This window comes from Anarhichas minor, unplaced genomic scaffold (genome assembly GCF_050575085.1).
Source record: "Anarhichas minor isolate MPS153535 unplaced genomic scaffold, ASM5057508v1 ptg000016l, whole genome shotgun sequence".
In the NCBI taxonomy this organism is placed as follows: Eukaryota; Metazoa; Chordata; class Actinopteri; order Perciformes; family Anarhichadidae; genus Anarhichas; species Anarhichas minor.
The window spans coordinates 4,981,608-5,004,463 of NW_027466462.1; the positions used below are offsets into that span (position 1 = coordinate 4,981,608).

At 43.0% G+C, this 22,856-nt stretch overlaps 3 protein-coding genes across 3 annotated transcripts; 1 reads left to right on the plus strand and 2 right to left on the minus strand.

Moving 5' to 3' along the window:
* Window positions 1-130: 130 nt before the first annotated feature.
* LOC142950971 (thialysine N-epsilon-acetyltransferase-like) lies at window positions 131-4,065 on the minus strand. Its single transcript, XM_076092687.1, has 6 exons — window positions 4,003-4,065; window positions 3,613-3,664; window positions 2,988-3,071; window positions 1,219-1,320; window positions 1,075-1,115; window positions 131-887 (listed from the first exon to the last, which is right to left on the minus strand). The coding sequence occupies exons 1-6, from the start codon at window positions 4,063-4,065 to the stop codon at window positions 720-722; spliced, it is 510 nt and encodes a 169-aa protein (XP_075948802.1). The 3' UTR covers window positions 131-719.
* Window positions 4,066-15,100: 11,035 nt separating this feature from the next.
* LOC142950973 (protein FAM43B) lies at window positions 15,101-18,766 on the plus strand. Its single transcript, XM_076092690.1, has 3 exons — window positions 15,101-15,316; window positions 16,974-17,702; window positions 17,816-18,766. Exons 1-3 carry the CDS (start codon window positions 15,304-15,306, stop codon window positions 17,902-17,904), a joined length of 831 nt encoding a protein of 276 aa, XP_075948805.1. The 5' UTR covers window positions 15,101-15,303; the 3' UTR covers window positions 17,905-18,766.
* LOC142950972 (uncharacterized) lies at window positions 18,333-22,153 on the minus strand. The gene is made up of 8 exons (XM_076092689.1): window positions 21,979-22,153; window positions 21,645-21,716; window positions 21,478-21,549; window positions 21,194-21,396; window positions 20,964-21,027; window positions 20,713-20,878; window positions 20,245-20,442; window positions 18,333-20,095 (listed from the first exon to the last, which is right to left on the minus strand). The coding sequence occupies exons 1-8, from the start codon at window positions 21,991-21,993 to the stop codon at window positions 19,971-19,973; spliced, it is 915 nt and encodes a 304-aa protein (XP_075948804.1). The 5' UTR covers window positions 21,994-22,153; the 3' UTR covers window positions 18,333-19,970.
* Window positions 22,154-22,856: the final 703 nt, after the last annotated feature.

Below are 22,856 nucleotides of genomic sequence, written 5' to 3' on the forward strand. Positions count from 1 at the left end.
TTAAACTTGCCTCGGGTAAAAGTAATAGTGACACCTGTTAACGTTAGAGGTTGACTGTTACACCGTGTAGTAATCATATACACCTCTCATAGAAATAATCATTAAAACAGATGTTAAAGACACAAAAAGCAACAATGGGCATGTTATTTAATCTGGATATTTTGATATTCGTGTGGCATGCACTACGTCATAGCACGATGACACCACATTAAATGTACTTTTGTGTGCAGATTTTGCACATTGAAGCAAATATACATAAAGATTTTACAATCCAATACCCCCCGGAAGAAAAAAAAACAAATAAAACCGCAAATTTTCATCCAATTAAGTCAAGTTAGTGTCAGCTAATAAGCTAATGCTAGCTGACAACAGCTACTAAAATATCACAGTTTTTGTCATTGCAGTCATTTGCTATAAATGAGAGGCCTGGTTTTATTTACCTTTGTGTGTTTGAAAGATTTAAATTGTAAGCGCCATTGTTACTGTTGTAAACTGCATATGTGCTGTGCTAGCATGGAAACTTAATTAGCGTAGTAAAAGTAGCTAAGGGGGAGGAGCTTAACAAACAGTCAATTATTCTAATGATCTGCTTTTTGAGAATTCGGCTTAATGATTGTCATTGTCGAGTTTTGGAACAGGGCCACTGAGCGGTGCTCTGTCCCTGCACTAAGTGACCTAATGGTTTCAAAGGTCTTGCCGTCGTGAGCCCAGATGTCGGGTTAGGGTTGGGCCAGATGCTGCAGCGCCTCTCCGTCGCAGCGCATACAGTGGTAGCCCATGCTAGCCGTGGTGTCGACGCTGCCCTGGCTGAAGTAAAAGTCCAGAGATGGTTTGTTCCAGTCCAGGACGGTGAAGTTGAGCTGGTTGCAGCCGGCAGCGAGGCCCAGCTACGAGAGCAGGAAGACGGACGTGAGGGACAAAAAAAAAAATATACGAACGCTACGAGGACACGTTAAGCACTATTTTGCAGGACTTTCTTTGTAGGGAGAGAAAAGAGGCCCACGGTTCAACAAGTACAGTGCATTTCCATGTCATTAATGTCACAGTTAAATTAGGGATCGCTGTTTTACTCACCTGAGCTACCTTGCTCATAAGTGCTTTACCAATGCTCTTCCCTGAAAGACAGATGTCATGAATTACTTTACAATTTCCTGCACATACAGACATGTTGTTTTTACGTTGCAGCTTGTTTTCTAGATAATAGACAGTGCACTGTACCTCTGAACTCAGGCATCACGTACAAATCGTCCATATACACGGCTCTGCCTGACCATGAGCTGTAGGAGTAAAAGTAAAGTGCATATCCAATCTTCGTGTGGCCTGAAAATTAAAAAAACGTGAAGGAACAGGTGATTTTAATTACAGTAATCCACTTTTAAAAGCAGCAGAAAACTTGTTTATTCATTCTAGTAAACATATTCTACTTAATTTGAGTTGTTTGTATAAGTCACCAGTTTGTTTTTCCTTTGCACTACATGCTTGTAGTTTCAGAAAGTGGCAAAAGAGAGATTCAATAATGGATTTGGTTGCAGGGAATCCCAGAAATTATTTGTTGTTCGTGTTGCTATATCTTGTTAATAGCTGGTAGCGGCTTGATTTCAGGATGGCAACAACAGGCTAGCATCTTTTTAACCGGTAGAAATTACCACGACATTTGTCTTTCCTCCATTTGGTGCGGTCATTATTAGGCCGATTATAACTTCCACAAGCTAATCTTTATCCTGTAATAAAATTATACGTTGGTGGGGAAGCTGTTTGACTATGAATGTGCTCTATTATCAGAGTCATGGGCGTAGTAAGTCAGGCAGCCATTCCTCAGTTTGGAGTCAGATATCTGAGGCCTGTGGACAGTGGTGACTGTCTGGAAAAAGGGCTGTGTCATGGAAGAAAAAGGCCCAGCTGGGCAGCAGAGCGTCTGTTAATGTTCTCAATGCTGTATTCTGAGGAAAAGCAGAGCGTTAGCCTTATATAAGCAATTTGTAACGAGAGAGGCCTCATCAGCAGTGTGCCGTTACATTAGGTAACATAGTTAATAAATATAGACTAACGAACCTGGTAACAGGCTGAGAACAAGTGTTACATGTTGCTAGCATTTTTATGATCTAATTTACTGACTAATGTTGCTCCATAGCTGTCTGATGTTGGCTGCTGAAAAATCTTGTTGGTTGAAAAATTGAACTATTTGCTGACAAGTTTGGCCTATCAACCTTATAAGTTGACAATAAGTCAGTTTTGTGTTAACATACAAAAACTAAGCGTAGTGAGTATGACTTTCTGTATCAGGACTAGATGATTAATGGAGATAGATAACAGGAACAACAGTGGTGTGGAAATCTCAGCGATGCGTATAATGGACTTTTGAACTCAACGCGTTAGGCTTCAAAAAGATGTGTCTGCAACAACCACAACAACTTCTTGGTAGTTAGCTGTTAGCGGTTAGCCAAACACACCGTCCACAACAATAAAAGTGAGCTGGTACAGCAGCGTGTGTACTGGTAGTTCCATTAGCTGTTAGCGGTTAGCTAACCACATTTATCTTTGTGAGCTATGCCTCTTATTAAGCAATCTTAAGGGTGAAGGACAAGCCATGATAATAGTATTTACATCTAGAAAACAATGGCTAGATGTGTGGTTTAGAGTAGACTATCTAAATGAGCCACTTTAAGCAGGGGGAAGAGGCTCAAACTCAAATGAAAGGATTAATCAGCGTTGAATTGCATAGTCGGGGAAAAAATGCTGCATGTCAGACTGACATGGCCACAGTCCAAACAGTGAGGTCGTTTAGAGAGTTTATATAACGACCTGCTGTTACATCACTGATCAGAGCGGCTGCACAGGAACAGAGGTGTAGTTCTATAACAATGTTTCTTGTGTCATGAGAGGGTATTAGACCTTTATAGTCTGTGTTAAACTAAATATCTGTACACATCTACACGATTGCTTGCAGTTTGAGACGGTTAACAGTGTTATTGATGGTTCCTCCTCACCTTCTTTGGTTTTGTGCTGTTCTGGCACCTCAGCGACGATCCCATGGAAGAACGGGTTCTTGGAGAAGCCGTCCTGCTCCAAGTCTGCATATAAAATATATACATGTTTTATATGTTTATGCTTAAGTAAAGCACTTTAAATTGCCTTTGTGTTACTGTGAAAGTTGAACAAAACAACCCTCAATACAAGGCCCATTCAGTAGCTTTTGATTGTATAACGATCTTAATCGATTGTAATGGAATTGTTCGCGTTGACGTAAATGTTTACGCCAAGAGGTCCATTTATTAGCTGTTCTGGAGCTTTCGATCATGTCACATCATCTTCTTAGTTCATCATCCTCAAGGTGCAAACTTTGACAAAAAGTACAAGAGGTGCCAAGACAAATGGAAATTTCAACTGTGCGTCTGCTGAGGAAGATCATGTGGTATCATTGAAAGCTCCAGAAGGGCTACTAAATGGACCTTGGAGTGAGATTGTACTTTTTCCAAGGACAGTATTGAACTGTCCTACTGGGATACTGTCTGGATTTCACATTGTTTATTGTGAAAGTGAAATAAATATAAATCATAAAGACAAAGCAGAGAACATTATATTTTAACAGATTATTTTCAGCACAGCTGTTACCTCTCTGTGTGACTTTCACGTGGTCTGGTTGCTTCTCATATTCAGCCAACTCCTGTGAAAAACATACAAATAACATCACTTATTAGGCCAACTATTCCTGAAATATCACAAAGTTTCCTAAAACACGTCAGTGAGCCTAGATGTCACAAAAACACTGAAATGACTGCATACCATAAGGTGCGCGCGCGCTCTAATAAAACAGCAGGTCGTCCAATAATTCGTCAATTATCATATCGAGGGACTAAGGGTACTTCTCACGCAAGGAAAAGACGCAAGTGAGGGAAACGGGCATGCAATTTAAGAGACTTGAGAAGTACCCATAGGCTGTACTAAATGTCTTCCGAGCCGCATGTTACAGCAGGTGTCTGCAGGTGCAGGTGTCTGGCTCACCATGATCATCCGCGCGATGTCCTTGCAGTCCTCCACGTTGGCTGCACGGATTGAGAAATCCATGTTGTGGTGGGTCTGATGATGATGAGATGCTGACAGTGTGCGGCGGTTCTCCGGTTGGGTACTGTGGATCCGGACGGATGTGCGTAACGGGAACAAAGGACTGTGGAGGTCACCAGCTATAGACTCTTCAACACAACCCCCCTTTACGCAGGCTGAGAGCTGAGCTGAGAGCGCCCTCCCCCAGGAAGGAGGGGACTGGGCATGTGTTTGTGGGTCTGGTGGACCAGATCCTTAGAAACCTCCTTGTATGCTTGAAAATTTAGCCTAATATTAGATTTTGGTGCAGATGCCATGCAAGCCTTTCCAGAAGGATTCAAACCACCTAGAGGGATTTTTTTTCCACAATTTGGCAACCCCTAAAATGTCCATATTAATATCTTTTTACTTTTCTATATGTATGTATATATATATATATGTGTGTATATGTATATACAGCATATATATGTGTATATATATGTGTATATTTATATGTATATATGTATGTGTATATACTGCATATATGTGTGTGTATACATATGCGTGTATATATATATATATATATATACTATGTATATGTACACATATTTCAAAGTTTCCCTTTAGCTTGTTTCTTGTGTCGTTGTCGACCTCCTGATCTGTCATTGGACCACCGTTTTTTCACATTTTTTTAAGTTTGAAATGAGCTGAGAACATTCATACTGAAGGGAATAAACCCCTTTGATTTCCTCATGATAACCTTGACATTGTTGCAAAATTCTTTATTATTCTGTTTGCTCCATCTTTTCTATCCAGCGCTTCATTTTCTGTGGGGCGTAATACACATTGTCGCCTCTAGGGGGCACTAGCAAGGTTTTAGACTTTTGGTCTTGTCATGTCTGTGCAGTTCAGATGAATGTATCCATGTCTGTGGGATCAGTAGCAGATATAGTTCACCTCCTCCGTTGCAAAAGCTTAAATACGTTGTGTTCAATTGCCTACATTTAATCATTTTAATTTCATTTTCAGTGCATACGAAATACAACTATTGTATATGATATCTCTGGAGAAAATCCTATAAACTCTCGGCCTCTGTGTGTGATATTGTGTGTAGATGAAGGACTGTTTCCCTCATGTATGATGTATATACATATGCATCATACATACGTTTTATTCTTTTTTTTATTATTTATTCCAGAAACAGCAGAATTTCACAAAAGGTGTCGCATACTGGAGAGGTTATATTTAGTTAATACGGCCTGCGGTGACGCACAATGTGGACTTGTCATCAAAGTGGGAACTTCGGCGCCAGAAATAAGATGATCTCATGGATTTATGTTTTCTCACAGAAATAACGGCAAGTCCCCACCAACCAGAGTGCTACGTTTGAGGAACTGAGAACGCCTTAGGGAGAGCGGTATGGAGAATAATGATCGCATTACTTAATGAATCAGTCACAATGACCTACTTGTATCTGAATATAATTCATATAAAGATATAAGTACCTGTATATTATCTATTTATATCAGGAATTACTCGTCTCTGTCCTCGTGGAAGCCGGTGAAAGGAGTTTCTCTGACTCAAGCATCCAGTTTGAGACATAACATTTTATATTCTCTCATAAAAAGAGAAGCAGTCCTATCAAAATACCTCATCCATGACCTCACTCTCTGAGATCAGCTGCTAAACGATGAGTAAACTCGTACCCCGCCCACAACCTAAGGGCGAAGGCAACGCTCATAAAAGCTCCTCTGAGCATCGTTATGTCATTATTAGTCTGTGTTTGTCTTAAAACGGTCATGAATTATTATATAATCTGAGATGAAATTAAATATGTTGTATTGTCTACAGATAAACAGGAAACATGGGGTTACAAGTTGGTGTTGATGTTGTGATCACATGCAAATGCATCTTGTACCTGGAGGCCCCGAAAAGAAAAAAACCTTCAAACTATGTTGTGAGACCCTTATTGTGAAGCTGAGGCAGTGAGATGTGGTCAAGCCAAACCTTTGCGTTTACACTAACACAAACACCTGTGAACCACTTGATGTAGTGTCATTGTTTCATCTCTTCACAAAGCCTCGCCCCTTCGGCTAAATAGTCGAGTGATGATTCTCGGTGAAACCACAGCTGGTTTAGCCATCTGTGAAGTCTGGTTTGAACTAATAAGTGATGAAGGATTCAGCCGTCAAATACCTCTGAGTTGATATTTAACGTCTAGAATTACAAACAAGCTTATAGGTCTGACCTTTACCCGGTTATATATATATATATATATATATATATATATATATATATATGTATATATGTATATATGTGTGTGTTTATTCTAAACAAATCACGGTATAAATAGAGGACTGTGGTGAGCTTGAGGCTAAAAATACATTTATGAGAGATTTTTCACAATACAAGGCATTCTGCAGAGTGGAGGGTGGGGAGGAAGTGAACAGGGAAAAGGGGGATTTTGCTGGGCTGGCTTCGAATGCCCTGTAGCCAGCTTTCTCCTGAAACAAATCAGGCTGGGTGTGTGTGTGTGTGTGGCTATTAATAGCTGCAGCAGGACAGCAGGGCTCTTTAAGACTGACTAATGGGCCCTTTCATACGACGCAAGCAGAAAAAAAAACCAGAGCTTTGCCACCGTTTTCATCAGCCAAGCCTCTCCGGAGCTGCTGATGACGTGCGTGAGACGTGCGTTTTTACAGACGCACTGGAGGACTCGCAGGCAGCTCGAAGCAGAAACATTGTACACTGTATTAGTCAGTGGACTGTGAGTAAGAGAGAGTGGGGGCCTCACACGCTGGTATTCACATCAGACAAATGCTGCAAAAACCCTGAGATAATGATGGCCGGTGTAAAAAGTAAAGGCCGCATTCAGCTTTTGTGTGGGTTCTGTGATCTTTGGGGGAGTGTTATTGGGACACAATCTTCCCTTTAGTGAGTGTGTCTGATGGAGAAAGACTGGAAACGCCTGATGGTGCCAGGTTGCATCACCGATGATGCGCCATGTGCACCTCAATATCAAAAAGGTTATTTGGCACATCCACTCTTTACTCTTTATAACAATAGTTCAACATCTGAACGATACGCTCACTCACTTTCTCGCTGAGGGCGTGATGAAAAGATCGACTTCAGCGATCAACTTTATTAGCTTAGCATATAGCATAAAGACTGGGAACTGGGGGGGGCAGCTAGCCTTTCCAACAGAAACAAAAGACACTTTATATCTTGTTTGTTGAATCCGTACAAAAATGAAAGTGTCTTTTCTTGGAGGGGTATGATGTTTCAGACAAGGCTCCACTTTGTTTGTTTTGTACGGAGCTGTAGATACCCAGAGAAATGCATTCTGGGGCTTTTACGTTTTTGCACCAGCTGCTCAAAAGAAGCACCGCAGTCGTCAATCTTGAGCTTTTACAAGGGGAGGCAACCTTTTAACATGAATGAGGTCATAGTCTCCTCAGACCTGAATATTATTTATTTGCTGCAGAGACCTTTGAAGAACGGATTTAGTGCAGCAACTTCAGGACTAAATATTGTTGTTATAGACAGTATTACGGCTGCGATGCACTAAAAACAGTAAAATCGTGTATTCAGCCCTAATGAATAGACCCCTTATTGCATAACACTGACATTATTCACACCTCAAAATAGATTTTTTTTTAAAAGACGGCATTCTGTGTGCCAACGTTAGAGGGTACATTTGGAAAAAGAACTTCACAGCCAAGTTCTGTTAGCGTCATTGAAACAACCAATGTGCTAAAGGGAATCTGAAACTCTAGTAAAACTCGCCGGTAGTCTGGGGACATTAGGAGAAAACGCTGTTTGTCTGATGAATAGAAGAGTGTGAAGTGTTTACTGCTAAAGTATTTCATTCAAATACATCATTTTGACCTGGCTACTTTTGATTTTGTCAAGCTATTGTTTCTCTGTTGAGAAAGTTGTTCCAGTACAACGCTGTAGGGAGTCAGTGCCGGATAAATTGGTCTCCTTCAGGGTTTGGACAGGAAGCCACCTCCTCTTCCTGTTTAGTCTAGATTCTGATTGGTCCCTGGGCTCCAGAGCATTTCCACAACAAAGCAGTCAACACCACATTTATCAATTTCGACAAAGAGCTAAAAGTGGCAAAAAAAAAGGGACTGGAGTACAGTCAAAACAAAAGAGGAATCGCTGCTGACATCTCCCACCCTCAGCTTCCATAAACTCCATTTTTGGAAATGATTTTGCTTTCAAAATAAGTGCCCTCGATAATTATCTACTGCACCAAATTAGTGTACATGAATACAAAGCACAGCACACACGATAAGAGCATTTCAAGTAGCCCAAGGCCTTTTGTTTTAACTTATCATGAATAGCTCACCCTGGGAGTACAGTGGTACAGTGGCCACAAGAGAAAACATTAAAATCACATGATTTTGATGTATTATAGGACAGGGGTGTCAAACCATAGACAGACTGCTGTTTTCTAAAACCAGCAATTCAGTTTTCTTCTCTGTTCTCAGTTGTCCTTGTGTTTTTCACCATGGGTCTGATAGTGGGGCTGCGTATCGTATTCCTTGAGCACTGCAAGGTGCTGTGAACACACCAAAGCACACCGGCCTCCCGTTTACCTCTGTGAGGAAATAGGAGCTGGTCCTGTTTTTTCTTGGAAAACCCGACACTCTGTTCACACTTTTCTCCTTTTTGACAAAGACATTTTCCACCTGCATGAACAGTGTTGTGACACGTAGCATGTACATAAGCATGTGGGATCTATGATTGCGTATCCAGCATAGGGGCCTGCTACTCTTATTATAGCAGTGCATTTTATTGAAAAATGGGAATTAATGACTCAAGTTGATTTAAGGAATCCCCCCCCAGACAAACACTTCCTCCTGTCTGGACTGCTCATGTTATTACACTTAGACCTCAACCAGTTAGCTCATCCTGCTAAAGGAAAAAAAGGGAAGGAAATTAGCTCATCAGTTGACTGACGCAACCCTCATGCAAAGATAACTAGAGGAGCAAGAAGCAGACGCGTTGTCTTTCCCGCTGCCCCATTAACATGCCTTATAAGGACATCTGCAGCCGCTCGTCAGGCTGGCAGAAGCTGCTTTTTGTTTTCTGTTTTTATTTTCTTTGGTTCGACCTGCCGCTCATTTGAGTCATGTGATTCCTGTGAAGGCAGGTCAATTGGCCACTCATCCTGGGACTTTGGCCAAGGGGGGCGGGCGGTGACATGCAGTAATAAATTAAACAATAACACTTCAGGTATGTTCTCGGGTAAAGATAAATAGACCGCTAGCTTTCCCGTAAGGAAAAGACAGAAGTTTCTCAGCCTGGCGCTGCTCCATGGCAGTGTCCAGTTAATCGTTCTCGGAAGAGGCACACTTCACTTTCTGTAAATTACTGGCAAAGTTCCCATCTGTTGCTTTCAATCTGGGATGAATGACTTTCACAACTCAAATAAAAAAGTCCTCATATTTCTAAACCACTGATAACACCAGCTTCCCTTTCTGACCCCAGGTCTGCAGTTGATACATTCACTGTCCGGTTTCAGCCTTGAGGGCAGGTGGAAACTGAGGTCTGCAGAGTTTACAGACAATACCGATTTACGTCTGGAGCTGTTGCTACTGCAAACATTTTCCACTTTTGAATGATTTTGAAATTTTCCTACAAGCCTTAGTTCTTCCCTGCAAAAGTTAAGCTGTTTTGCGTATTTGCACACAAGTAAGCACACAGATTAGCACTTCCGCATGTAGACCTTTTTAAACATTGAAAAATAAAAATTCTAAATACGTCTCAGTTTGTTTGTTGTTTCTGATATCAGTAGCTGACGGGAGGTTACATTAGAGTCAGGCAGTTCCCAAGCAATAACTACACTAAAAGGCTAAATAGAAATACATGTAGAAACAACAGTTTAAAGCCCTGCTGGCAGCTCTGTGAGGCCTCAGCTGTGCTTTGAGTCTAAACGCTAACATGCTAACATGCTCACTCCAACAGTGTTAATATTCTGTTGTTTAGCATGTACAATGTTAACCATGTTCAACTTTTTAGTTTAGCATACTAGCATGCTAACATTAGCCAATTAGCACTAATGCAGCATTCACGTCATGTGGGATGGATGGTAAAGACGATACATTGGTGGACTGACCACGCTGCTAGCATGGCAACAAATAAATGCCAAAAACAAAGCGAATCAGGAGCAATAGAAAAAATTAACTGCACAGTTTATTTTAAATTAGTATGAATTCTGGGTGAAACAACTGCATTTGAATGATTGAAAATGTTGCATTATGATACTTTATAATCCAGAAGTAACTAACTTCAAAAGTACATAACGGTTGAGCTGGCTTTATTTGTTTGGATATCATTTGTCTTAGATAATATTCGCCATGCTTTCATTAAGTTAACTATACGTTTTTTATGTGTTTTATTGCCAGTAAAAATGTCTCCAGTATAGCTAGCTAACACTGACTTGATGCCGTCTTTCTAGACAGAGCATGCGCTGTTGTCCACAAGATGACCATTCTTCTATGTTGTCCTTTGTCATAAATGCAGATGTGGAATAAACCTGCTGTTACCACAAGCCTGACCAGCTCCATGAGATTAATTTAGCCAGGAGACATCTCACAGAGGTTACACTCGCGGACAGCAAACAATAAACAAACAAAGAGCGTTAGATCCCTGAATTTTCCACAAAAACAGCAGCTTGTAAAATGCACATAGCGTGTCTAAACTCCAAACACATAGAAGCACATAAGCAACATCCTGAGGAAATCGCCTCTCCTTTAAAGTAACTGTAACGAGACATCAAAGCTTGGACTGCAGGGGGAAAAAGTTGGATGTGTGTGAGATTATGTAGGTTTTCAAGTGTGCAAGAAAGCTTCTATTAAGACGTAAAACCTCACAGACTATGACTAAGAATTCACGCTTAATTGCAATGTAGGAGCCACCCAGTTCTGGTATGTCTTTAGGGATTTCCTCAGATTTGATTCCTTTGAATTTAGGCAAATAACAGGAAAACCTGACTATTGAGGCCAGCAGATACAATGAACCCCCACCGACGACTTCTCGTCTGAGTAACCGAGCCATTTCCTTCTGTGAAACCAGAGGCCCGCTGTACTTGTTAGAGGAGGCGTAGCCATGGGAGTGGGTGAAGACTTGGATTTACATGACTGAATGTGGTCACTTTCACTGGAGGGGCAGCTATTGTCACTTGAGTGGGTCAAACACATGAAAACATACAAAGTGGGATTAGTTCACTGTTTCACAAGAATATTAACATATTCTCCTGTTTTATCTATACTCTTTATACCACCAGTTATGTCATATTTCCGACACTGATGACTGACACAAACTCCCACCAACTCACTGGAACTGGAACAAAAATCAGAACACATATCCACTCAAGGTTGACAGATGCCTCTGCTGCCAATACAAGACTTGAATTGGAATTTTTAACACACTTGTCATACCATACGAGGACAAAAGAAACGGCAACTCCTCCAATCGTGTTCTCTGTTGTCGTACATAATTGAGAACAGAGCAGAGTCACCCATACATCCAGTTACCGTTCCTGTTTTTCATATCTCCACGCCCCATCTGACTTCCCCGTACAGGTAGACGCTCTGCTGGAACAGAGCGCGTTGGTGTGTTTGGCATTCGAGTAAATAACAACAAAAGCTGGTGTGACTAGATATGAGGTTGGCAGGATTATGTAACAGTCATTTCTCAACTTCTGACTTTGATTTTGTTTCTTTATCTTTAACTATAACTTACAAGACAAACCAGTAACACAAGACATGCTACAATATCAGAATTAAACAGAAATGCAATTATTAAATCTTGAAAAAAATAGTGAGTGCAATCATGGGACTTTACAACAACCCCTTATAAAAATAAATAAAACCTATAATGAGGCTAAAGGACCCTAAAACGATAGTTTGTTTTAAATATTTGCTGCCAAAATGTGCTGTAAAAAAACTATTCTTTGTTTATTTATTAGATATTTTTTCTTTATCTATGGGGAAACATATTCTGGGTTTTATATAAATTTGTTCAACAAGTATTTTAACAAGACTATAAGACTTGCTAGCAGTACTGTGAGGCTGTACTTATTAGCACAGTAGCACTTATATAGCTAAATGCTAACATCGACATGCTAACGTACTCAGAGGGACAATGCTAACATTCAATAATAGTAAAACGTTCACCATCTGAGTTTAGTCTGTTAGCATGCTAACATCTGCTACTTAGCACTAAACACAAAGTCCAGCTCACAGTAATGGTTTTGTTTTCACGCTATAGCAACCTAGCTAAAACGTGATTGACAGCTCCGGTAATAATCACATTGTGTATGAAGTTCATGGCGTTCAAAGCACCGGTTGTAATGGTGGCAGGGACAGATTGTGATGTTCTTTTTGCTTCGATAAGACTCTGATAGTAAACCGTAACGCTGCCTTCACTGTCGACAGACACATTGATATTTGATTTACAGCAGTTTGGAAAAAGGGGAACTGGTTATAAAACATTTCTGCCACGGATGGGTGGGAGCTTCTAGAGACAATTGACTTCCTAAATTGGAAAGTGTTTGCCCTGCTTCCAGCAATAGCGCTGTTACATCCCAGTTCAACTTGGCAAGACACCGTATGACAACTGGATCAGAGGTCACAACCCCGTGAATACGATGGTGACTGTTGCAAGTGAACCAGATAACTCAGGAAACCTGCAACGCCCCTGGTCTTTACTGTGAATTATAAGCTAATCTCTTCACCAAACGCTTCAGTTTCTCTCTCTCTCTCTCCGCGACTAGCTCCTGTCTTTTAAAGCTTCCTCGAAATCCTCAAATTTCCTTCCAGCTTAACTGTGTTGACTTTGACTATTCAAGGAGCTGCTTTTATCATGAGGTGTTGCTTTCTTCCCATTTTCCTTCTAACTGCCTCTTGCTGTCGTCAGAGAGTGTCTTTGTTTCCCCACAATGACTTGTAATCACCTCCTGGTGGGATTGGAAAACTTGGCAGGTTTCAGTCACAAGTAGCAGTCAAGACATTTGAATTAATGGCTGCCAATTAGTTTCTGAACAGTTGGGGCGTGTCTCCACTAGCACCCACACCCACGGATAATAACGTGGCTAACTGTTGAATTGGCATCATGGAGACTAAAAAGGACTTTGGGATTGATGGTGGTGTATTTAGCAGGACAAGTTAAACTTTTGACTTGATGATGGTGATAGATAAAAAAAAGTTAAGAGCTCACCAGAGTTATTGGGTTTCATCTTGGTGGGAACATTGATTTCTGTACTAAAGGTCATGGCATATAGTTGTCGAGACATTTAACTGAAAAACAAAACCTTATGGTGGCAATGTAGGAAAAGTCTTAGGATCACCAAAGTCTTTGGGATACATTGTCTGGGAACCATAAATGTACCACATCTCCCATCAATCCATCCACTAGTACATAGAGTCTCTGTAGCATGATACCATTTTGCCAAACAACCAAATAGGGCTGAAAAACATGAGGTACATTGGCTGTTGCTTTCGATAAACAGTGAAAGCTTTAAGGGGGATTGAACCAGTAAAGCTCAAGAGCTGCAGCTGCACTCCCGCCTCTGCTACGGTTCGGATGCTGACTCTGTCTGCGTTGCCCGTTGTGAGATGCGTAGAGGAGGGCGGGTGCCCGTCTGAGATGGTCCATTATGTCACCGGTGCCCCAAGAACAGCTCCAGTGTGTCCTTACAGGCACTGAGGCGTTCAGTGTGACGTTCAGAACTTAACTGTTGTTGGGCCAAACCCAGAAGAAACAGGGGCCCTACTGTTTCCCTACATCAGGCACACCCACCCACACCCATCCACACACACACACACACACACATGCAGATGCACAGACGCATGCACACATGGAACCGTTTAAGGTTTTCCCTTCTGCCACTGTTCAAAATGCCCCCAGAATAAACACTTGAAGCAGATCTGAACCAGTGAGGCCAGTGATCCCCATTAGAGACGGGCTGTGACGCAATGTGAAGGTAATGAAAGGTACTGGGTTTCAGATGTTTCCTCACCCTCGTTTTGTACTTGAAGTAAGTAATGTGAACCCTTCAGTGGGCAAAGCATAGCGTCACGGGCTTGTGAATGTCATTAAAAGCCTACATATGTAACGTTCTATTCAAATTAATTCAGACAAAGCTTTTCAATTAGTGCTGACATTATTTGTCGATTAATACGTTGATTGATTGACTGACAATTGAATAATATTTTTGATAATCTGTCAGTTAGTTAAAAAAAACAACTAACTAGGCTACTCTCGGTTTAAAAAAGAATGTTGATTGGATAAAACAAGACCTTTGAAGATATCAGCTTGGGGAAATGGGCATTTTTCACTATTTTCGGATATTTCGATAGACTAAATAATTAAACGACAGATTGATTCTTTATTGCAGCTGTACTCTCAATTAAAATCGTACTGATGGATTAATCGCCTTGTACGCAAGACCATTTACCAGTATTTACTTTTACATGCTAAATGGCATCATAACATTATTCAAACAACCCACAGAACTTTTATTTTTTATTCTAGTCGAAAGCCCAAAATTTCCAAAAAAATACCTCAGGCTGAATATTTTGGGGAAATTTGTACGAAATGTTGCACAAGCCATCTGGAACATGTCCATGTAAAGAAACAATATGGAGTCCAGGGTTTGAATAGTGTAAACATCATATTTGCTTCCACGGTAAGCAGAACCAGCCTTTATAATACTCATATAATACTCTCACACAGTGGGAAATGTGTTGACAAGCTTAAACCTGCTGCAGGTAACATTCACTGGAAAAACTGTCATGTGATTATGTAAATAAACGAGGTATGGCATAAATCCTGCAGAAAACACCAGTGCCAGTAAAAGACAACATGTTCGTCCATCGTTGTAAATCTCTCTTCTATTGTAAATCATCACCTCTTCCACCCCCCCCCCCCCCCACCCCCTTCAGACCTCCTCGCTGCTCTGACACAAGTGCTCGTCCACGCGTGTGACGAGCTCGCGCCTACGCGGTTTTAAGACGCTTGTCCCGCGAGCGCTCTGATTCACTCAACTCATAAACGTCGGCTACAAGGCAGAGGAGAGCATGAGCCACCCTGCACATGAACTGTCTCCGTCGGCAAACTTCTCGCTGTCGTTTCTTCCCGATACCGAAAGCGCGGTTGATCGATTTATTCTTAAATTAATTGATAGCAGACTTCCACCTGACCAGCGTGTTTAAAACAAACATCCCGGAACTCTGCTGTTCACCTGAGACGCACGAGGACATCGTTTGCATGAAACTGTCAGGTAAGACACATTGTTACAAAAGTACAAAAGGATAATTTAAGTAGCAATGTAACGACAGTTATGGTACTTTAATCATTGTTTCTGTCATATTGTTAACATGCGCACAACATGTTTTACTGCTTTCTGACAGTATTGCAGTAGGCGCTCCGGGGCTCGTCGAACCACGCGCTAAAATCTGACAATTTTAAAGTTATCTCGCTTATTTCTGAGACTATTCGTGACTATTTAGCTGTGTAGGTAATCACTAGGCGGCGTTGGTAAATTCGGCATACAAGGAAGTGGAACATAAATTAAAGAAAAGCATTTTTTTCCAAATAGTTTGTTTCTTCATCAGTTTATTTTTTTAGTTGAGATGAACCAAACAAATGTTTGATCCAAGTTCTAGCTTGTATTCCCGAAATAAAGAATGGATCTTAAATATAACCGCTTAGTTGACATTTGTCTGTAGGCTGTATTTGTATATTAGAATAAAGTTTGGGGCAGGAATCTCTCCATTTGATGTTTTAAGTTAAAAACGAGCAGAAATATTCTGTCCACTTCCAAAGGTACTTCCTTCTATAGCTGCTACAGGATGGACTGTTTGGATACCAAAGCTCTTTGCACATGAGGGGTTGAGTTATTTATTCAGATGTGTTTTACATTGTTTATTTAATGAGCTTAGCCATGTGTCCGGTGACAGGGGAAGTCAGTATTGTACAGTAGCCTTGGTTTAGTGTGTGTGTGTGTGTGTGTGTGTGTGTGTGTGTGTGTTAAGTGAAAGTTGTGTACATGTTTGTAACCCACACGTGTAACTGTATATGTGCATGCCATAGGGTCGGCCGAGGGTCTAGCTCAACTTGCATCTCCTCTTGTGCTGTGACACACTCACAAAAACATGCCATTGTTTGTAGGAGAAATATTTTTTTCGGGTGTGTGTGGGGGGGGGGGGGGGGGTGTGGATGTACAGCTGTTTCCTGCACGGGGGGGGGGGTTGACTAACAATGACCGCCACCTCGGCAAACTCACTTCTGAGGAGCTGGGACGTTTAAAGAATGTCCAAGAAAAGAGAAAGGGGGGGAAAAAATAAAGTTTGAACACAATGGAGAGCAGGCAGCGCTGTGGGTCGGTAGGATGGGAGACAATGGGAGGCCAGATGTGGACGTTGCATAACACTTGCGTTTGTGAGGTCACACAGACCTTCATGTCAGTGCATTTGAGTTTAGAGAGGGCTCTGTACCTGCGATTATCAGCGTGAGTAACCCTCAATTTAATCTTCTCAGTGTATCACTGTGTCTCTTAAGGGACACACTGCTGTGAGGACAAAGCCCAGAGCCATAGTCAATATTTAATGGCTGCTGTCTGTGGTGAATGAATGTTTCTCACTCGTGCGTCACATCGGTGACTGATCCTGTTTGGTGGCCTTTTTGTTTTTCCATGCTGCAGTACAAGTTGTGCTGACTGCATGTGTATTCAAAGAGTCATAAGCGCGAGTTTGTACAAGAACTGTAACAACCGAAGAGTCGCTTAATACCAAACAAAAACCTGTGTCAAAACAATTCGTTTCAAGGATTCACCCTCGCTGGTCCCTTTATTCAAGTGTGAACAAAGCTTTAGCATCTGTCCCGCTCAATTATTCATTCATCTGCTAACGTCACCGTCTTTGTCTCCCTCATTTCAGATAAAAGCAGTGGATGCAACTCCGCTCCCTTTATAGAAGAAAGGTGGACGAGTGGGACAGCGTCTGAAGAGGACCAGCTGAGCACCGGCGGAAGCGCCTCGGCTAAAACTCCCTCCAAACAGAGCCTGAAGCGCACCATGTCCCTCAGCACGTTCCACCTCATGCAGACTCTTAAGAACTCCCCCGCCGCGCTGCGTCGCCGCTTTCGCCGCGACCGCACCGAGTCTCTGTCCCACGGTGACCCTCTCTTCAAGGTCCACTACCTGGGCATGGAGAAAATCTTCTCCCTGGACCGAGAGCAGGCCCAGGACGCCATCAGCCGCTTGCTGGAGGGCGTCGCCAACGGCAAGAAGCTGAGCAAAGACCACGCCCTGGTGGTGCGGCCGAGGTACGTGGAGGTCAAGGAGCTGAGCACGGGCCGGCAGCTCACCAAGACGTACCTGCAGGACATCGCGTACTGCGCCGCCGACGCCACCCGGCCCAACGTCTTCTTGTACATCTGCAAGCACCAGGGGCAGCAGCTGCAGTGTCGGGTGTTCTGGTGCAGCCGGGCGGAGCGGGCGCGGGACATGACGGCCTGCCTGGCGCACTCCTTCCAGCGGGCGCTGAGCGACTGGCAGCAGGACGTCCCGGCCACGCTGCGGCCGGGAGAGGGGAAGCGGGCGGAGGAGTCGCCGAAGTCTCCCGCCATCGCGAAGAGTTCCACGCTGCCTGCCAGTCTGGGAAAAGGTGAGGCGTAACAGTGACAGCTCTCTTGTCCATTCATAATGAACTTTTAAACACCAGCGTTCACTTTTCATTTGCAGCTGACTCATCACCCAATGTGTCTTTCTCTTTTCTAGTTCGCTGGAAGACGAGAAGCTGCTCTGTGTCTCGCAGCCCCCTCAGAGCCATCACGAGGAGAGGGTCTGCCTCTGACAGCTGGAGCTGAACCCCCCGCTTTAACCCTTCGAACATGGGACCACGTTAAACTGACGCCCAGCTCTGGGAAATGGGGAAAGTCCATATATGGATGTATGAGGACTGGATGTTGCCTTAATGAGTGAGCATATGGACCTGAAGGTTTGCAGCACGTCTAATGTAGAACAGAACGCTGTTGACGGCTGCCTTTGTTCACACGTCGACGGCTATGTGAGGACTTGTGACTGGTTCCAAGCCATTTGAGGACGGGACTGGTTCCTTTCTGTGGCTCCTTCTCTTTTTTTTTTTTTGGGTTTGCTTTGTTTGTTTTAAGTCTACTTGACACTTTAGCCGCGGAGGAGTTTTTCCTGTTGGAAAGAGACGATTAAAACAAGGATAGCAGCTGTTGGCCAAATGATCCACGGATGACAACCAAAACCTGGAAAAAAAGATGACAGCTTTTATTTTTTTAAGGCGGATTTTTATTTAACTGACATTTGTGACAGGTCATGATGATTTCATTTTATTATTATTGTTATTATTTTAACCCTTTGGCACTGGTATGTTTCTCTTTTATTCTGGAATCGCTGTGAGAGTTTTGGCCTTATGATTACGTCGACGTCAAGATACAGACAGAAAAATGCAGGCACGTCATTCAAAACGTTCATTATAGTCCGTAATGCACATTATGCAGTTAGTCAGTGTTGAGCACTTTCTGTAAAATATGACATCTGAACACATCAGTTGAATTCCTACTCAAGAAATCCAGTTTTATCGTTTCTTACATTTTTAAGAAGCCAGTAAAAGCAGCACCTGCATCATAAAAAGACCCGAGCAGAACCTGCACGGTCAACAAAATCCTCCCTGTATGCACCACAGCAGCATCCTGCAAACCCCCCCCCCCCCCCAAAAAAAACAGATCCCGACTGTCCACTGCGATGAATTAATTGCATTTATGTGGGGAAAAGCACACTCGGCCATGACTTGCGGGTTTGTGTCCGAACACTGGGAACGCTGTGTTCCCATGTGGCGCCTCTGTGCGGAATGCTCGGCCATGCACCTGCATTCCAAATGGGGGGGGGGGGGGGGGGGGGGATTTGAGAAATGTCCAACCATGACTTTTGCATATTGAGCAGCCTCGTCAGTTGATGCTACACTGTGCTTTTCACGCCGCGACGGTTATCGGCGGTGATGTGTGCCGTATTGCGTAACATGATGGTGCTTTCTGTCTTATGGTTTACAGATGAGACTTTAGGAATAGTGGTGTCATTTTGTGTTTTCTGACCAAAACTAAGCTAGCGATGTCGCCTTGTTCTTTTTAACAGAACGGGTGTTTTTGACTGATGTGCCACGAGGTTTTTATCCGTTCATTTTAACATTTTGTACTCGTGATGTATCTTTTCCAGCTACAAACGGCACAGCCCTGCTCTCAGAAAATGGGGGTTGAAAGGTGTATTTTATCGGTGTACTGGTTTTATGTCATTGTACATATTTAATGAAATATGTATTTTAAGAAATAAAACTTTTTATACAACATTTTTTTGTCCGTACATGTTTGTTTTCTCACCGCTGTAACTTTCGAGAGGACAAATATTTAACCGGCTTTCACTTCTGCAGCTTTGACCCTGATGAATGATTCCGTTACGCTCAAGTTTTAAAATGTTATATTTGGCCTGAAGCCGTTAAGTGTGTGTGTGTGTGTGGTGGGTGGGGAAGGGGAGGTGGGGGGCATGATTGAAGGGTTTTGGGGGTGTCTGGTCAAGACATTCAGAGAGGTCCTGGGATGTTTAATCTCAGTCATGTGACTCATTTCCCAGGGTTATTTCTCCCGGTGTTTTCACATTTCCAACAACTCTGGTACATGTGACTACCTTCCAACTGTAGTAAAGACACACATGCAGCTGGACTGTGTAGCCTTGAAAGAAACCGGTTTGTTCAGTGTGTACGCAACACGAGAGAACGAGAGCGACTTCACACCGCAAACGCACAATAAATCACCTAAATATTTCACACATTTGACCCTATTTGCAATAGAATTCAGTCAAAGTGCACAGATGATGTCTCATCTGAATGTGGCTCATATGTGAATAGTTATAATCACTCCTCTGAAGAAGAGTCCTGCACTGGGGGGCTGCCGGCCGCCCCGGAGCTCTCTCTGTGTCGCTGCAACTCCAGCAGGGACTGGACGTGCAGACGCCTCAGAGGCTTCACCTCCTCCACCACTGAAAGGACAAAACTATTGTCAAAAAAATCCCTGGTAATTCCTTTTTTTTTTTAATGTAGCTAAACAGCATCACCTGCTGGCTTCAACAATGGTGTTTTGTTAAATCAAACGACCTGCTGTACTTGTGGCTTTTCCAAGGTGTCCTACCTTTGTCGTAGTGCAACTCGTCCCGGTTCCCGTAAACCACGTACATGTCCAGGAAGTTGAGGAGCGCGCCCGTGACGAGGAAGCGGTCGGGGAGGGGAAGGCTTTTGATGTAGCGCGTGTCTAGGGCGAAGGGGTTGGAGGGAGAGGGAACGGTGCACAGACACACCAGCTCGCTGATGACGTCCCACACTCGAATACCTGAAAATCACAACAGCAGAAAACACAAGACCTAAAAGCTTTTTCCTTCAAATTGTAATCATATGTAAAAGTCTAGCAGAGTATAGTAATCTTTCTAAAGTAAAGCGCCTGGAGCTTTTTCCACAAACCTAACCCACACCAAACGGTAGTCTCTAAGAAGGTTAAACATCTGTGTCTGATTTCAGCTCATGGAAAAATGTCGCAATTATCGAATCTGTGCAGCGAAACAAAAGCCCTCTCGTGTTTGGATTCCTCGCATTGTTTCCATACCTCGCGTCTGCCAGTCTGCGATGGACTTGAGTTTCATGGGCGTGTCCTTGACCATCGAATCGGTGCCTCCGATGTTGACCAGGCGCTCGTGGTTGGAGCGTATCCAGGCGTAGGGGCGCCCGTACTTGACGTAGCCGGCCAGTAGAAACAGAGTGCAGTTCACCTCCTGTTTTGGGGGACAAAGTGGAGGCCGTGAGACTGAGCGAGTTAAGACGTTGAGGGGGAAATGTAAGACCTGCTGAAGCACTCACAGGCACCGCTATCTCTCTTTCACTGGGAGAGGCTGGGAGGAGATGCTCCTCACTGCTGGGCTCCCTGAGGACAGAGAGACCAGTGTGTTGGTGTCTAACTGTTCTGTTTTGGAGGTGATGTCCATCAAGATGCTGCCAACATAAGCCTGTTGCCCAATTTCAAGTTTCTAAAACATCCCAAATACTAAACACACTGACATGTTTCTTTTCCCCTCAGACACTCTCATCACCTGACAGTCTGTGGCTGCGTCTTGGTGTGTGTGCGCGACGGCGGAGGGTCTCGCGGGCCCGGCGGCTCCCCGGGCAGGGGAGAGCTGCTCCGGCTGTCCAGGCTGGGGGAGCTGCTGCTGGGGGAGACATCGCTGCTGTTACAGCTGCTGCTGGAGGAGGAGGATGAGGCTCTGGAGACCACAAAGCCTGGGGAGCGCCAACCCTGCAGGACAGGACAGGTAAGAGGGGTGATGATAATATGATAAATACTAAAATGCATGTGTTTTTTTCTCCAGAAACTAACCAGATCCTCATTAACAACTGTCAGCAGCAACTCCTCTTTCCCTCTCAGCCAAGGCTGGAAGTATTTAAAGCCCTGCAACACAAATAAGTTCATAGTTTAATAGTAGTTTTAACAGTTCGACAGAGTTAACTGTGCGTTTATTCATCTCTGTGTGAGCGTGCACAGACCTGTAATGATCCAAGTAAAGCCAGGTCACTGAGGAAGTGCTGCAGCTTCCTCCTCTGCTCCCTCTCTCGTTTCTGTTTACACACAGAGGACGCAAAGGGCAACACACACATTAGCGCCAAAGCTCAATCCTCCCATCATCAGCACCCTTTTCCCGGTCTAGTATCCTAGCAACAGCGCCTCCTCGCAGCATCCAGCGTCTATAAAGACTCGCGATAGGCCGATTGGACGATGCACAATAGCCAATAGTTTAATAAAAAAATGCATCAGGCAGACAAATATAATGAAAAGCCTGCAGCTGATAAAAGAGCACGTAATGCAGGAAACCGAACTCACGCTGCCGCTGCTCATCTTGTACCAAATTGCAAACGTCGTGTCCTCCACAGGCGACCATGTCGTGTTGTATTCTAACACCTTACATGTTGTTGGACACGATTAATATATTAGCTGCTCCGGTGATGCCTCTCTTATGCACAGTCACACAGACGGGTGTTGCCTCCTCGACGTTCACCGTCGCAGCATGAAGTCGGTTTGGTGATGGGGACGTGAGGCCCCTAGTGGCCATGTTGGAGGACTACAGGTTGAAGCTTTGTTTTCATCACTGAACAATTTGGGATTTTGACTATTTATGTCTTCTTTCAGAGTAGTGGAAAGAAAGCATCCAAAATACACATTTCCGTGTTTATTTGAAGTTTGTAGATTTCTCCTAAATTCAACAAAAGTTATTAGATAATGCCTCATTTGCATATTTAAACTTAACATTTTAGGAAACTTGTAGTTAAGGAAATATTTCTCAAGTTTCATGATGATGTACATTAGTTATTCTCCTGTAGTGTCTTGCAAAATATATGTAATTTTACAGTAGATATCTCCATTTGAGTAGCACTTACATAGACACACCTTTCCAGTTTTATTCCCATCTATATTCTGAAGGTTTTTACATACGACATACTGTCATGCTGTTGACAGTATTTTCAGATTCATGGAGTGATACAAAGAGGTATTCAAAATCCCAAAATGTATTTTTGGCCCCAGAGTCATCAGTTGTCAGACTAGCTTGGCCTAGTAAAGTAAACTATAATTAGTATATTTAGGTCTCTGTATTTAAAGAAATTGTTTGACATTTTGTGGCACTTAACTCCCTGTGAAACCAACTAATAGGTTTTTATAGTTGAATTCAATACATGAGATATTATGAAAATTATTGACACTTA

Bases quoted from the DNA above. Each gene is read 5' to 3' on its own strand.
- LOC142950971 (XM_076092687.1), bottom strand. From the start codon at position 4,065: ATGGATTTCTCAATCCGTGCAGCCAACGTGGAGGACTGCAAGGACATC. The intron at 1,116-1,218 runs GTACAGTGCACT...TCTGTCTTTCAG, and splicing joins CGTGATGCCTGAGTTCAGAG to GGAAGAGCATTGGTAAAGCA. The intron at 888-1,074 runs GTGAGTAAAACA...CTGCTCTCGTAG, and splicing joins TTATGAGCAAGGTAGCTCAG to CTGGGCCTCGCTGCCGGCTG.
- LOC142950973 (XM_076092690.1), top strand. The intron at 17,703-17,815 runs GTGAGGCGTAAC...TCTCTTTTCTAG, and splicing joins GCCTGCCAGTCTGGGAAAAG to TTCGCTGGAAGACGAGAAGC.
- LOC142950972 (XM_076092689.1), bottom strand. The intron at 21,550-21,644 runs GTCTGTGCACGC...TTTGTGTTGCAG, and splicing joins CTTTACTTGGATCATTACAG to GGCTTTAAATACTTCCAGCC. The intron at 20,096-20,244 runs GTAGGACACCTT...TTGTCCTTTCAG, and splicing joins CGAGTTGCACTACGACAAAG to TGGTGGAGGAGGTGAAGCCT.